Below are 15,770 nucleotides of genomic sequence, written 5' to 3'. Positions count from 1 at the left end.
ATTCTCACAAAAAAATAGACTCCATAATGTTTCTAAATACTTTCTGTTTTTTGCTGAAATAACCACAATTTCTGTGTAAATCATTCTTTTTTTTCCTGAATACTAAGTTCCTCAACTTATTTGAGACTTTTTTATTTGCCCCCACATTTGATATCATAATAGCAGATGACATAAAAGAACCTCTTGTAATTCCAAAGAATTAGAAATCAATAGAGGGGCTAAACAGTGTTTGCCTGCAGCCAGAATTTGTCTTTTTGCATTCTGGAATAAGCTTGTTTCTTAGCCCCAACACATTACAACTGATATGGAGAAATCTATAAAAAAAATAATATACCCTGTAGCCAATTTCCATGCCAACAATGAAAGGGCAAGCAGAAGCAATGCTGCAGTGATTGTCAGTACCACCATAAACCAAATATCAGGCTGCCAATATGTGGATGTTTCATTGACAATCTTGGTTTTCTTTTCTGGAGTCTGGGAAGAAAGCAATCAATTTAGTGAATTTCTGTTACAAGTTGCAAACTGAATAATAAAAAGACCTTATAAGGCCATAAAACATGCTCAGGTGATTCAAAATAAGAGTAATTAATTAGTAAGTCCAAGTATTCTCAATTTAAATTACCGTAGTAAAATATGTCAGATAGTAACTCCCTTAAATTGTAGTATATATTTGGCACCAGTAGAGGTCTCTGCCACACTCTTGGCTATTCAAAAGTTGAATATATTAAAAGAAAAATGACATTGCTAGCCAAATAAGTAGTAACCCTGTGTAAATTGCAAGGGGCCTACTGAATACCAAATTATCAAATTAAGGAGCTATCTACGAAACAACTGAATTACCATAATTAAGAAAATAAAGTTTCAATAATTTTTCTGCTAAGTAAATAGTTCCCTAATTTGGCTTTCTTACATGGGATTCCAATATTTAAGGATACCAAAATAGGGAATTATCTACTAGACACAGGTCTCTCCATAATTTGGTACCCTTAAGTATGGCAATCCTACATACAGGGTACCAAATTATGGACTCATCTACTAAACTAATCCCCTAAATGGTGGAAATCCATCGATCTGATTAAAATACTGAAATAAAAATATCAGACAAATTCTTGTCGAACAAAAAAAAATCGACCAAAATTCGGTTCAGCCAAAACAAAATTCTATTGTGTCCGACTGTAATCACAGAAACAGAAATTTTTCACCTTGCCAAAGTCAAAAAATGTATTTATTATTGTTATCGGCCATGCCCATGTTAAGCACTCACTGTGGTGGTAGTTGTAGTAGTAGGCTGTGTGGTGGTCCATGGAACAACATCGATATTAACGATTGCGGTGGTGCTGAACTGAGGGCTGGAGGTGCTGTCGGTCACCTTGACAAGTAGTGTAAAGGATACAGGGTTGTACACACCATCAGGATTATAGGAGAAGGGGTTATGTCTGATACTGTTTCCGTTCATTAAAAAAAGATTGTCGACATTTCCTGCAGACATAGCAGAAGAATTTTCATTTATAAATTGTATATAGCTAAGAGGTAATTGTTTAAATGCTGTGCAATACCTGCTTATCTGAAGCAAAACAGTGTTTGGCTTTATAGAGTTTTTGTTTTTTTGACAGCCTATTGCAGTAAGTTGAAGATGTACACAAGGTCATATTGTATCAAGAAGATAACTGCATATTTTACTTTATTTTATTATGCACTGATTTTGCTTTAACTGGAAAGAAAAAAAATGTGTTTTACTTTTATTTGGGGAAAGGTTTTTGTACATTTTGCCGAGGACCTTTATTGAAAGGAGAACTTAGATTGGGGACTCGTCATAACCTAGTAGGTTTATGATAGTAGGCTCTTAGGTATTTGGATCCAAGCCATTCTCAAAGTCGTCTTTTTTTTCAGGGGTGAGGGAGTAGTGGAAGAATCTTCTTCAATCCTGTATTAATAATTATTGCTGCTTACAGCCCAGAAAACTGGGGAATAATTTGGGTGAGCTTGCCAGCCTCTGCTTGATATATTAAACCCCCGTTCTTCACACATATACAGTTGTCATCAAAATTATTCAAACCCCGTTTTTCAGCTGTTTGCAATGACCTGATCAAACAATTGAATTGAACAACACATGTTTCAAGGAGTTTACCCAAATTCAACTGAAACTTATAAAAACAAAATGATTTACATTTTTATAATGCTATAAAAATATACAATATAATTAATTTCCTCTAATTGTAGCACTGCTAACCAAGGGAGCAGCCAGGGACAATTTATTCCAATTTGGCACATGCTTGATTGGGGGCACTATTAAATGTGTTGCAATTCTGGGAGATATTTCTTTCTCCCCCATCTGCATCACAGCAGGCAGAGCTCCAGGCTGCAGGCATTGTCATAATTGTTGACATGCTGATAGTTCTGTCACTAATAATGGATGCAGAAGTGATGAAAATTAAGTGAGGTTTGTTACTCATGTCTCCATGTCAACTTGTGTTGATAAATTATCTCTTATATGCCATGTTAACATTAATAAAAATAGACAGAAAAACATTAACAGCACAGTCTTTAAATAACAGTCGTACTTACCTACATGCATTTTCTATTTGCCTTTTCCCCCCCAACACAAGCTATAGAGCATTGGACCACATATGAAAAAAGATGAAACAAACTACACCACCACTAGTGTAATGAACCAAAGCATCGTTATATGTAGCCCTAGAATTTACCATTATTAAAGTTGACCAACTCGTTATAACTACAACTACCAGCAATGCTTGTTTCAGCCAAGACTCTATATTGACATGTTCATTGTTAAGTCTCATACATATGCTGTTGTGGCATATCCAAAGTGTCTGTACCACTGTTATTAAACTGAAAATAAAGAATTACAATTATTATTTTTTTTTTATTAGAAGCGGTCAGAGGCATGCACACTGATGTACCAGAAATACAAGTATCCTAACATCTCTTGAATAATTTAACTGCTGTTAATAACGTGGAATTTGCACTTTCTGTAGATTAGTAGTATTGAAGGGTTATGAGATCTAGCCAAGTTGAATGTATATTTTTGCCTGGTTTTATCCAAATTAACATTTATCAACAAGAACTTTATTTTGTGCTCTAATACTTTTTGTCATTTACCCCCTACGATGGAATAGGTCAACGTGCTGGTGGGATCCACATCAGAGCATTGCAACGATAAGATATCGGATGTTGTTGCAAGGGTAGAATAAATTGTGGTGCTGTAATATGGTGGATTGCAGACTGGGGGGTTATCATTATAATCCTGGAAAAAAAAAAAAAAGATGCTTAAGGTATCGATGCAGGGATTTTTGTTGAGGGCCATAGCAACACATACGTTCAGGGTTTTTATTGAAGTGAATGCCAAAAAATAAAGGAAAAGCAAAAGACATTTAAACTTGTTTCTAAAGTGTCTGTTACTCCAAAACATATTTATATATATTCACATCATATAAATAACTAAATATTGCATGTCTGCCTCTTCTGGAGCAACATCATGATAAGAGAATGTTGCTGATTTATGTGAGTGTTAGACAACAACAATAGAATGATATGAAGAGATACATTATATGTACCTCTTGTATGTAATGACATTAAGAGGAACAGTTCTGTTACTTACCTGTACATTGATGGTAATGGTGCAGTATGTAGACTTTTGATTAACAGGATCAGGCATAATGTCGTTGTTGAGATCCACCACTTTAATTCTCAGTGAGTAACTGGATCTTGTCTCAAAATCCAGAGGTCCAAGGACATGAATCTCTCCTAGATAAAGCCACGAGTATTACTTGAAAGAGATATTGGCAATATTATTTAGATTTTCCCCTATGCCAAATATTTAAGCAATTTACCTTTCTTAAAACGGTTACCTGCTAAAACATTAAAAGCTTGGTAACTAATTCTGTATTTGAAACCAACAAATAGACCAACATGAGATATTCCTTAACTATACCATTCTTTAAACTATGGAGAATACACAATTACTTTCAACCCCGTTGAAAGTTTTCTTAAACTCGATTAACCCATCTGCCCATCTACCCAGCCACAATACTTCTGTTTGGATCATACCACTTTTGGGGTCCATGTAGAAAACGGGTGGATTTTGACCGCCTTCTATAGTGAATTCAACATTGTTGAACTTGTAGTCCGCATCAGTGGCATTCAGTTGGCCTACCACAGTCCCAAATGGAGCATTTTCATTTACTGAGTAGGTAAGGGGTCCAATGCATTGTGGCGCGTAATTATTTACAGGGGTGACAGTGATAAATACTGGAATATTAGCTAAAAGACAAAAACATTGGGACTTTTTTAGTAAATATATAGAGGCAACTTTCTTAAGAAAAGTAGAATCAACTGGTACATGAAGTTAAATAAGATATATTTAGGACTGTATACCAACTGTAATCAAAAGACAAAATCTGGGCACACTCAGTACTCCAAACGTGCAGTCTTTATTGGATCCAAAAAAGTAGTATTTCACCCCTACATTAGGGCCTTTATCAAACATTATAAAGGTCATAATGTAAGGCTGAAATGCTACTTTTCTCTTTTGATTACTGCTTGTGATGTTTGGCACCTTTGAGAGCACGAATCACTATTTCTGTGTATACTAATTGTAAACTTGTGCATGGTATAAACATTTTGGTACAACATAAAAGATTTAGGAAACCGGATCAGAATAATCAAAAGAGTGTGAAAATGGGCCAATCAGTGTGCAAAATAATATAGAAATATAGATATATTTTTAATGCTTCTTTTATTTCCCTCTATTGGCTATTTCTCACTTGATGTGTGAATAAAATAAACATTTTGTGGCCATTAATAATCTTTATTCCCATCAATCATCGGGCTGAGCTCTGATTCACAAGTAAAACAATCACGCTCTTCCATTGCGCACGTTGTTTGCTTCATGATTAGACTATTAGCAGTTAAAAAATCGATTGGAATTTGGATTGATGAGATCATCAATCTCAATAATCTCAGCCAAGGAGGTTGGACAGCAACCTGGACACCAGCACTGCAAGGGAGAAAAAGTAAGTAAACTACCCTTTTTACTCCCTAAAGGTGGAGGACTTACACAGTCAACAGGGCACAAACAGTGTTAGGCAGGGCCGGACTGGGATAAAAATTCGGCCCGGGCATTTTTTTATCAGAGCGGCCCACTAAGAAGGGGCGGGGCAGAGAGGGTGTGTTTTGTCGCCATGGCAACGCGCCGGATCTCGCGAGAGGAACCCGGCGGAGCTGCAAGATAGAGCTCCGCCGGGTCCTCTCCCTCCCTCCCCAGCCGCATGTCTTTCCAAGTGGGCCGGTGAGGGAGATCATTGATCTCCTCACCGGCCCTTCATTGAAAACAGCGGGGCCGGCGCTCAGATAGTGCCAGCCCTGCATAGACCGGCAGGGGAGATCCTGGGACCTTCCCCTGCCGGCCTCGGCCCATGGCCACCGCGGCCCACCGGGCATTTGCCGGTGTGCCCGATGGCCAGTCCGGGCCTGGTGTTAGGAATACACAATTGTGTTCCTAACGCTACAGTGTTCCTTTAAGCATTCTCCAACTCTGTGCAACATAGCAATTATATACTTAAAATTATTATTGGGGTATTCTCTTACCATTAATCAGCATTAAAGGTGTATTCATGGAAAATATACACATTACAATTGTATTATATATTTATATTAAAGGGACACTATAGACAGGCATCAAGTCAACTTTAGTTTAATGAAGCATTTTTGGTGTATAGATCATGCTCCTGCAGTAACACTGCTCAATTCTCTGCCATTTAGGAGTTAAATCACTTTGTTTATACTAGTCATACCTCCCTGCATGTGACTTACACAACCTTCCTAAACACTTCTTGTAAAGAGAGATCTTATGTCTTTTTAATTTAGAATTTCTTATCTTCCGTTAGCCTTCTAGAGGATAGAGAAGCCTCCTGTGTGTGATTAAAGTTCCATTTAGAGAGCAAATGATAAAAACTTATAACGCAAGTTAACATCTGATTGAATATTAAACCATTTTTTTATGCAGGCTGTGTGTGAGTCACAGCCAGCAATGGAAGAGAATTTAGCAGTAAGCTGCAGGTGCATGATGTATATAGTAAAACTGTTTCATTAAGCTAAAGTAGTTGATTTAGTGCTTATAGTGTCCCTCTAACCCCACAGTGTTCACATAGAGTAAGATGTATGTTACTTTAGAAAGGAATGTTTATACTGCATTATATCGATTAATTTAAAGGCAGTGTTCCATATGTATGTATATTAAACAATCATCCAGGTTACTATACTCACTGGTGAGCTGAGGTGTGCCGCTGTCTGTTACTACTATTGTGGCTGAATACTGGAAATTTACGCTGGCTATTTCTGCAGAGTCATAATTCAAGGTGTTGTTAACCTAAAGGGGAGGAAGTAAAAACATAACTAATAAAAAAAAAAACGTTAAGACAGATAAATATCTGAAAGGTGATTAAGTAAATAATTCTGTATTGTTATTATATCATCCAAAAAAGCAATCGAGCCCTAGAATTAAATTTAGAAAAATTATGATTACAAAATCAAGTATTACTAATTTTATAAAAAGAAAAACAAACCAAAAACAAAGAAACACAAAGCAGATAGGTTAATTTAAAAGTGTCCATCTGAGTATGTCCGACCTTAGGTTTGGGCATTTTCTAGTACAGTGGCGGTACAAATGTCCAAAGTGCCACAACCTCACCAATTTATCATTTGCCCCCCCCTACTGCCGGAAGGTTGTGGGCTTACTGGCTGCGGCTGTCAGGCTGTGGGCTTGCTGGCTGCGGCTGGCAGGCTATGGGCTTGCTGGCTGCGGCTGGCAGGCTGTGGCTTGCTGGCTACGGGTGGCAGGCTGTGGGCTTGCTGGCTGTAAGCCTCTGGCTTGCTGTAGGCCTGTGGGCTGGCTGCTTGCCTGTGGCTGGCTGCTGGCCTGTGGGCTGGCTGGCTGCTGGCCTGTGGGCTAGCTGGCTGGCTACTGGCCTGTGGGCTGGCTGGTGGCCTCTAAAGATGGCTGACAAAGGTGTGGCCGAGCCCAGTTTTTTGGGCTTTGTAAGGCAGTGTGCCTTACAATGAAATCTGGATTGTGCGGGCGGCATGACGTCGACACGCCTCTGCGTACAGGACTCCATGGAAGCCCAGGACCGGGCCCCTCCTTCTATGCTGAGGTAAGTAGCGCTGGCCGCCGGGCCCCGATAGCCGGGTGAAAATAACTCTGTAGTCAGTGCACATTCTGTTATGTGCAGGGCTGCACGCACAGTGCACTGGCGCAGCGGGCAGGGCAGCCACCAGAAATGTTGGGGCCCCTGACGCAGCTCAAGGTCTGGGCCTCCGGGGCCTGCCCACATGGCCCGCCCCCAAGTCAGCCCACATGACCCATCTTGAGTCCACCCACAAGGATGAAGTGTGTGTGTGTGTACTGAATTTGGTTTTGTGTGTATAGTGGCTGTAGAATGTGTGTAGTGGATGCAAAATGCATGAGCAAAGTGGATACAGTGTTTATAGTGGATTCAGATTGAATGTTTGTGTAGTGGATAGAGAGTGTGTGTAGAATGGATGAATCGTGTGTATAGTGAATGCAGAGTGTGTGTTTGTGTAGTGGATGTAGGGTGTAGTGAATTATGTGTGTGTGTTTGTGTAGTGGATACTGTGTGTGTGTTTGTAGTGGATACTGTGTGTGTGTTTGTGTAGTGAATGCTGTGTGTTTGTCTAGTTGATGATGTGTGTGTGTAGTGGATGATGTGTGTTTGTGTAGTGAATGCTGCGTGTGTGTTTGTGTGGTGGATGCAGTGTGTGTGTATTTTTTGGCTGTTAAATTTTTATAATTTTTTTTCTTTAAATGTATTTCGCCCTCCCTGCCTCTTACCTGTAGCCAGGGATGGGGGACACTGTAGTGTTCGGTTGTGTAGTGGATGCAGTTTGTGTGTTTATGTGGTGGATGATGTATGTGGTTGTGTAGTGGATTATGTGTATTTGTGTGGTGGATGATGTATGTGTATTTGTGTGGTGGATGATGTATGTGGTTGTGTAGTGGATGATGTGTATTTGTGTAGTGGATCATGTGTGGTTGTGTAGTGGATGATGTATGTGGTTGTGTAGTGGATGATGTGTATGGTTGTGTAGTGGATGATGTGTGTGGTTGTGTAGTGGATGATGTATGTGGTTGTGTAGTGGATGATGTATGTGGTTGTGTAGTGGATGATGTGTGTGGTTGTGTAGTGGATGATGTGTATTTGTGTAGTGGATGCATTTTGTATGTTTGATGTATATGTGTGGTGGATGTGTGACATATGCTGCTGGGGGGTATTTTTTAGCGGTTTAATTTTTATATATTTAAAAAATATATATATATATTTCCCCCTCACTGCCTTTTACCTATAGCCAGCGAGGGGGACAGTGGATTCCCTGGTGGTCCGGTGGCTCAGCTTTATGGGCCAGCATAGAGGGGCCCAGTAGACATCTTCCCCCTCCTGCAGCCAGTGCTTTATCTTTAACGAGCCCAGCATGCATTGCGTGCCGCGGAGCGTTGTCACGGCAACGCTTTATTGGAGGGGAGGGGGACGGTCAGTGTGTCCTGGGCCCTGCTTGGAAGCAGTCCAGGCCCCCTGGCGGCGGGCCCCCCTCCCGGCCGGGCCCTCGGACCATGTCCGAAGTGCCCGACCGGTCAGTCCGCCCCTGCACACGCCTTTGCAACTGTCATTCTTCTTTATGCACTCAAAAATAGAGAATTTAAAAAAATATATATTTGTGACACTTTGATAAATCTCCCCCAGTGATACTGTCTTACCTTCATTTTCTTGCCAATTCATCTTGATACTTTGTATTAAAAACAAGAAAAAAAGACGAGGACCTGTCCAGGACATTGCATCACCAACTGCACCTTTCAGATAATTTCTCACAGGGGCAATACGTATCACTGATCCCTCATTGCATGCTGCTATCCTTCCTTTATATGCCTGGCACTCAGATTTACCCTAAACCTTTGATCCAACTCACCACTAAATTGTTTGATTGCATTCGGAACGAGTACAGGGAATTGGCGTTGGAAGTGACACTGTAGGAAAGTGCTGTACTGTTCGCATCTGGGTCAGTACATGTCAACGTCGCAAGAATATTACTGATAGGTGTGCTCTGAGGGACCTGGTTCCTAATGATATAGAAATATAAAAAAAATATTAGAATCGCAAAACTATATTATATGTATTCTTCTTACTGCAACCTATTATTCGATTACTGTAGACTAATGTTCTACTGGCATGTACTAGAGCTACAATGCTTTATTTTTTAATATTAAATACATGACAACTATTATATTAGGGATGTCTAAATAAAGTATCTGCACATTACCAGTGAGTCTTATTAAGCAAGGTTAGTAGCATGATAGACTATATCTAAACATCGAGTGTTGACTCGAGGAAACACAATCTGGCTCTTTAGATATGTTTTACTCATATAACTGTGCCAATGCTTAGCTATGAGTATTTTGTCTCTATTTGTTTTAAGTCACGTTGACTCTTTAGTCATGAAGTGGAAGGAAAATCTATGTTTTCTCATGGACTACGGATTCCTGTGAATGTGGTTGCTGCTGTGCACAGGTCAGTGGCATATCGTGGGTTCCCAGCACCCATGGAAAGTACTGTCCCCTGTCCCCTAACCCATGGACCATTAGCACTCCCGAGTCTAGATAAATGTGCTCCTTTTTCCCTACCCACCTGTCTCCATGATGTGTGAGACACTGATAGTTGTGTTGCATAATTTTTAAAGTCCACATCACGCTTAAAGGAATGTGTGTAGTCTACACACAATATTTAAGTCATGAGGTGGATTTAAAAAAATAACACAACTGTAAGTGTCACACACACATCACCGAGATGAAGTGGGTAGAAAGGAGAAGTTAGGCTATCTAGGAGCCCGTTACTGGCGTACTGGTATGATACCATTTAACAGACATTTTACATAATCCCTGTTAATAGCGTGATGTCCCATTTGAAGATACTCTATTAATAGGCATTATATAATTCCCCAATACGGATTATATAAGGACAGTATGACTGTAATTAGCAAGAAATCCTGTAAAATCTGGCAATGTTTATTTGCCCCTTCACGTTGAAAAACTGTGTCGAATGTTTGAACATTGTTAGATTTTCTGTGTGAGCGGAGGGCATGCTGTTTTTGAGAAATGTATTATCAATACTTTCTTTTTTTTCCTTTTGAAATTTTGTACCCCTAAGAATTTTGCACCCAGAGCCAACCGCCACCCCTCACCCCCAGACACACTACGCCACTGGCACAGGTTGCTATGGTATCACACTTTAAAAGGGATGAGCTATTTCATACACAATAACAGCTGGAGTACATAAGGGTGCCATATCATTGACATCAAGCACGGTGATATTGACGGTGGCTATTGCACTACTGCTGCGCAGGTTCTTGTCATAGGCTCTAATTTGCAGAGTAGTGAAAGCCAGACTTGGAATCCTTTCCAGATCCAGGTTAAAAGTTGTACGAATGATTCCTGTATCTGTAAGAAAGAGAGAAAAAAAAACGGATCAATGGACCGTTTCTGCAGATTTCTCGTTAGAAGGAGGGGGCTGAGATTTTCATCAAAACCCTGCACATTGAGACTCTTCCATGAAACAACTGTATTTAAAATCACCTCAACGTGAGTAAGTTTAAGAGCCATTCTAGTCAAACTAGGATTACAGGACCTTATAGAGTTAGAACAGCAGGTGAATACATTGATCAGGCTCCAGATGAACATATGTTTCTCAGTGTTTTCCAGGATAATATAAAAAAAAATAAAAAACTATTATTAACAATATAGGTGCAGTGCTGTAAAGGTGGAGCAATTACCAATAGTTTTTTTCCTGCTGAGTTGTTTTTTATGGTGATTGTCCTACTTTGACATTACGCCACTTTTGTAGTAACGTTTTGATAAATATCCTTCATGGAGAGCAAGCATGAGATTTGATTAAGGTGGAATTACAATACAGTTTTATGTTCTGGGAGATGTTAATGAAATGATACCTGCATTGATGTAATAGGCAGAGTTGGGACTTATCATTTCATATTGAACATTGTTCCCTTGCGCAGTTATTGTTGTCACATATGCTCCTGGCCCAGTATTCTCTCTGATTGTTACTGCTGTGGATTGCACTCTGAAAACAAAGTGGCATAAAGGTTAATGTTCCATAGAAAGGACCATGTCCAGATCTCTATTGATATTCCAAAGTCTTATAGCATGCACTGGAAATGGAGCAGTACTATCTACTAGCTTACGCTGCTCTCTCCAATGAATCAAAGTAGAGAAGAAATATCTCCTGCTCACTTTCACCATTCTTCTAGAGTTTTATAAGAGACATAGTTGGCAAGCATTGTGGCACCTAGAGTACACTCTCTTGTTACAATGTTGCTCAGTTGAGGAACCTACTAGCTGTACCAGAAGGTTGAATTTGGATTCAAGACATTTCTAAAGTGCCCAGAGTTCATATATATCAGACACCCACTCACATACAAACACACACTGTTATTTGTTACATCTCATATTCCAATGAAGGACAACTGAAAAAAAAAAAATCAATCACTAGTTTTGTAACAACCTTACTTTTTCCATCTAACTTTAAAATTGTATGATTATTATTATTATTCTGTTTTAAACAAAAAAGCAAAAATACATATAAACATATATATGCAAAAACTTATAAATTTACATATAATTCAGCACTGTAACAGTGTCCTCACAGTTACCGCACCTGGTCTTTTGAAATCATCAGTACTTAGGATCTAGGCCCAATCAAATGATTCTTGTTGAGAAACATTGTGGACTTACAATGCATGCTCTGCAATTGCCATGCTTCACCAATCCAGTGTTTCTCTGTTGGTGATGATGCAGAAGACAAAACCACCAAAGATTCTTCATTAAAGAGGCACATCTAGGTGTCTCTTTCTGACAACCAATAGAGGCTTGCTTTCAGCAAGATGTATAACTCACCTTCGCTGCACCCCTCGGCCACCACACTGTCAGTGGCAAATCACCTTCAGGGGTCTTTGCAAATCATGCAAAGATCCCAGATGGCAATAGAGCCACTTAAAGTGGTTTTTGAGCTTAGAGTGCCTCTTTAATATTTGTATCTGTCTTTTCTAATCACTTCATAATCTCCTTCTGAATGGTGGTAAAGATGGTGTCCGTAAAAGGTTTTATTTTTTTTTGAGAGCTGTTTATTTTTCAATTTAACATAGGTTTATGTTGGACTTGCATGTTCATATTTGCTCATTCTGATCAGCTGTATCACAGTATAGTGTGAATTGTATTCATTCACTAAGCTGGTAATTGAGGAGAAATAACAAGGAAATAGAAAATGTTAAGCCCAAATAGCTAAATTGAGAGTGGGAGAATTTTTCTAAAATGGCAAGTTTGTCCTAAAATGTTCAATCCCATTGAACATTTCCTGGATTAGGGAATAATCGCCAATGCCAGAAAAAGGTACAGTTTGCAAAGTTACTGTCACTGTTTATCCAAACAGCAGCAGCAACACGCTAAAACGTTCATGTAGGTATCTGACGATATCATCTTGGTAGCCCTGTATGGAACTCACGTGAAATTGATGGGATTCTGATACACAGGAAGCACTTCCACGGTCAGGGTTCCATTGCAACTGTTCCCCAATGAATCTGTCACCTTGATCTGGAGCTGGTACGTCTGGGAAACAAGATAATAATTGCAATTAAAAACACCAAACAATGCTGGACCTTCACTCTTTCCAAAAGCATATACACAGTAGTTTTTTTTCCACTCAATTGGGACTTGTGGAGTATTAAAGGAACACTATAGCATTAAGAATACAAATGTATTCCTAACGCTATAATGCTCTAATAACTATGTGAATGTCCAGACCACCCTGGGTGCAATAAAAAAGTCGTTTTTATTTACCTTTCAGTCCTTGCTTCTCCTCCCTGGCTCAGACCATCAGTCTTGATTATCTCAATCAATTCAAGGCTTTCCAATAGGAATGCATTGGGAGGCTAGCATTGTTGCATGGCAGATCACCATGATGCATCTCCTCATAAGATGCATTTTGTTAATCAATCTCTGTTGCAAGTGTTCATGCCCCATGTAGAGCATATAGACATTGCCTGTAGGTCCTGCAAAGAGTGCAGGACCTCATTCAGGAAGCACCACTAGTGGCTGTGTGAGTAACAGCCACTAGAGATGGACTTGAGCAACATTTTACAAGGCTCAGCCTGCAGGGACAGGCTATATGCCCCAGAAAAACTAAATTAAATTGTAGTGCTTCTGGGGACAATACTGTCTCTTTAAGAAAGGAATTTGGCACATTTAACAATAAAATCACCAAACAGGAATAATTCACCAATGCACATATTTTTTCAGTTTGGCTATTAAGCTTTAAAATTGCAATTTCCTTGTTAATTTTCCACTAATCACTTAGTTAGTGATTAAACTCCATAGTGTGCAAATAAGTATAGACCAGAGTACAACAAGTAGCTGGCTTGTTTAAGAAGCATGCCACATCAGCGATAAATGAGCGATAAAAGAAGCTTTATTAGCAGTTCTCTGATAGGCATGCAAGCAGCATACAATGTAGTAGCCATAGAGAACCTAACACATTTTGGATCTACTATTGTTTTGATACCGGAGAAACTGACGGAAGCCAAGCACAGAGAGATGGACACAGGTTTCTTCAGGAAGGAAGAGATTCTTTATTGGATCACCGATCGGGACTCAGAGGGACTAGCGTCACCAAAATACAGCAAATTCTGAGCCCCGGACAATAGTGCAGGCTCCTTATATAGGCATATAACTCCTCCCATATTAAGCTCCACCCGCACATTCTCTTAACCAATCAACACAAATAAGAACTAACTTCCTGTTTGACCGCATGGCTTGTCCAGCACAATGGAGGAGGGGAATACTATATCCTGTATTCTTGCACATGCTCCGTACACTACTGATCGTATCTTGCCTCGTGCAACCAACTGATCGATACGTCAGCATATGCACGTACACATGCCACGTGGTAATCTCGGCCTACTAAATTTATTTTTACCGAGATTCCACCACATTCCCCCCTTTGATGCCTCTTGATATTTTACAATTACTTGAGGCATCACATAACCTTAGTTTTGCTTACACCGCAAGTTACCTTGAACCAGACCAGACTTATCTTATGATGTGAATCTTTTAACACTCATTTTCCTGCATTGGTTCTCCTTGATCTAGAGCCTTATACTTATATATCGCCATTATCTGTGCAGCAGCCTTCCTCTCTGCTATACTTCCTATCAGGCTTTGCACAGACCTAACTACTAAGGGTATAAGACACGGTAGGAGTAGACACAACAGTAAAATCAGTAGGACTCCACCTACCACTGCCTTAAGCCCTCCAAACCACTCATACCAGCTACCAAACCAACTACTTGGATTGTACCCTTTCCATACCTGAGTAGGCACATGCGCTAGTTTAACCATATGGCTAGTAAGCTCAGCTATTGCTTGCCCTTCGTCATCTATTTGAAGACAGCAATTGCTTAGGTTAAACTTCCCACATACACCTCCCTCTACTGCCAAAAGGTAATCCAAGGCTAATCTATTCTGGTATACTGCTGTCCTCATCCTGGTATTATGTTTCACTAGGAGATTGAGCGCTTGTGATGTTTCATTAGTGATAATCTCAACCACCGCCTGTAATCTTATAATGCGGTTGAGCATATAAATAGGGGTTCTATAACCAAAGGTACCATCTTCTGCCCACGTGGCTGGCCCATAATAATCTATGATACGCTGGGGAGGCCATTCATTATCTTCCCAGGTGCCTATCTCTAAGGGTCCCCTTTTCTTCCTATGATTCACATCATACACTTTAACACCTAAAGTCTCACCTGTTTCAATCGGTAACAAGAAGAAGGATGGTTTGAGCATACCCAACACACATGCCCCTTCCCAGTCCTGTGGCAACTCCGAATAGGCTTTCTTACCACAGATCCAGTACAAATTTGCTGGGGCTCTCCAGGTAGATGTGATGGATAAGTCAAACCACACATCCTTTAAACTGGCATATCTAGCAAACGGGTTAGATGGTTCTGAGACATTTGAAGCCGACCACCAAGTTGTATTTTTAGTATCATCATCATAAGCTTTTTGCCCTAGACAAGTTAATTCTCCTACAGAAGTATTATACATTATTCCTTTCCTTGCTATGCAAACATAACCTATGATGGAGGTCTTTAATCTCCACTCAGATTTACCTCTAACACTCAAATGATAATCGGCTTGTGTAGATATTAGTTGGTCAACTGCCTCAGAACCGGACATTACCTCCTTTGCTTCCCAAGGCCATTGGTCTCCCATGTTAGTACCTCCACACACATAGCAGTTGGTAACATTAAGACTACCGGCAATACTTTCAGCTAGGTCAATGAACAGGTTTTTAGCGTTATGGGGGATCTTATTATCTATACTCATCTCTTCATAAAAGGAATGGTATACTTGATGAGTCTGGGAGGATACCGTATCAGTCTCTATTCCTATAAACAATAATGTCCCAGGATCTAAACCCGTCCCGTATATCTGAAACCCAAATAAATTTCCATACTTATCTAGGAACTTGTCGGGGTTATTAATAAGTATATGGACTGGGTTGCATTCCATAGACTTACAATAAGGGCTAGTCGGCAACTTAGTCACTATCATGTCTTTATCTACTGTCTGTCCCCAAGTCGCCCACCCCACACAAGACCAATATGGGCAA

At 39.9% G+C, this 15,770-nt stretch overlaps 1 protein-coding gene across 1 annotated transcript in view; it reads right to left on the bottom strand.

Annotated features, from left to right (window-relative positions):
• CDHR4 (cadherin related family member 4) overlaps positions 1–15,770 on the bottom strand; it is a 58,941-nt gene that overhangs the window by 7,767 nt on the left and 35,404 nt on the right. The window contains exons 7-16 of the mRNA XM_063427458.1: positions 12,600–12,703; positions 11,032–11,162; positions 10,342–10,525; positions 9,001–9,151; positions 6,286–6,388; positions 4,069–4,281; positions 3,620–3,765; positions 3,121–3,265; positions 1,265–1,479; positions 335–474 (exon numbers count right to left, since the gene is read on the bottom strand). Coding sequence (XP_063283528.1) covers positions 335–474; positions 1,265–1,479; positions 3,121–3,265; positions 3,620–3,765; positions 4,069–4,281; positions 6,286–6,388; positions 9,001–9,151; positions 10,342–10,525; positions 11,032–11,162; positions 12,600–12,703 — 1,532 coding nt within the window. The remainder of the gene's footprint in view (positions 1–334; positions 475–1,264; positions 1,480–3,120; positions 3,266–3,619; positions 3,766–4,068; positions 4,282–6,285; positions 6,389–9,000; positions 9,152–10,341; positions 10,526–11,031; positions 11,163–12,599; positions 12,704–15,770) is intronic.

Source organism: Pelobates fuscus, chromosome 7, assembly GCF_036172605.1.
Source record: "Pelobates fuscus isolate aPelFus1 chromosome 7, aPelFus1.pri, whole genome shotgun sequence".
In the NCBI taxonomy this organism is placed as follows: Eukaryota; Metazoa; Chordata; class Amphibia; order Anura; family Pelobatidae; genus Pelobates; species Pelobates fuscus.
Note: the sequence above shows the minus strand (reverse complement) of the source record. Positions and strands in the feature narration are given on the sequence as shown.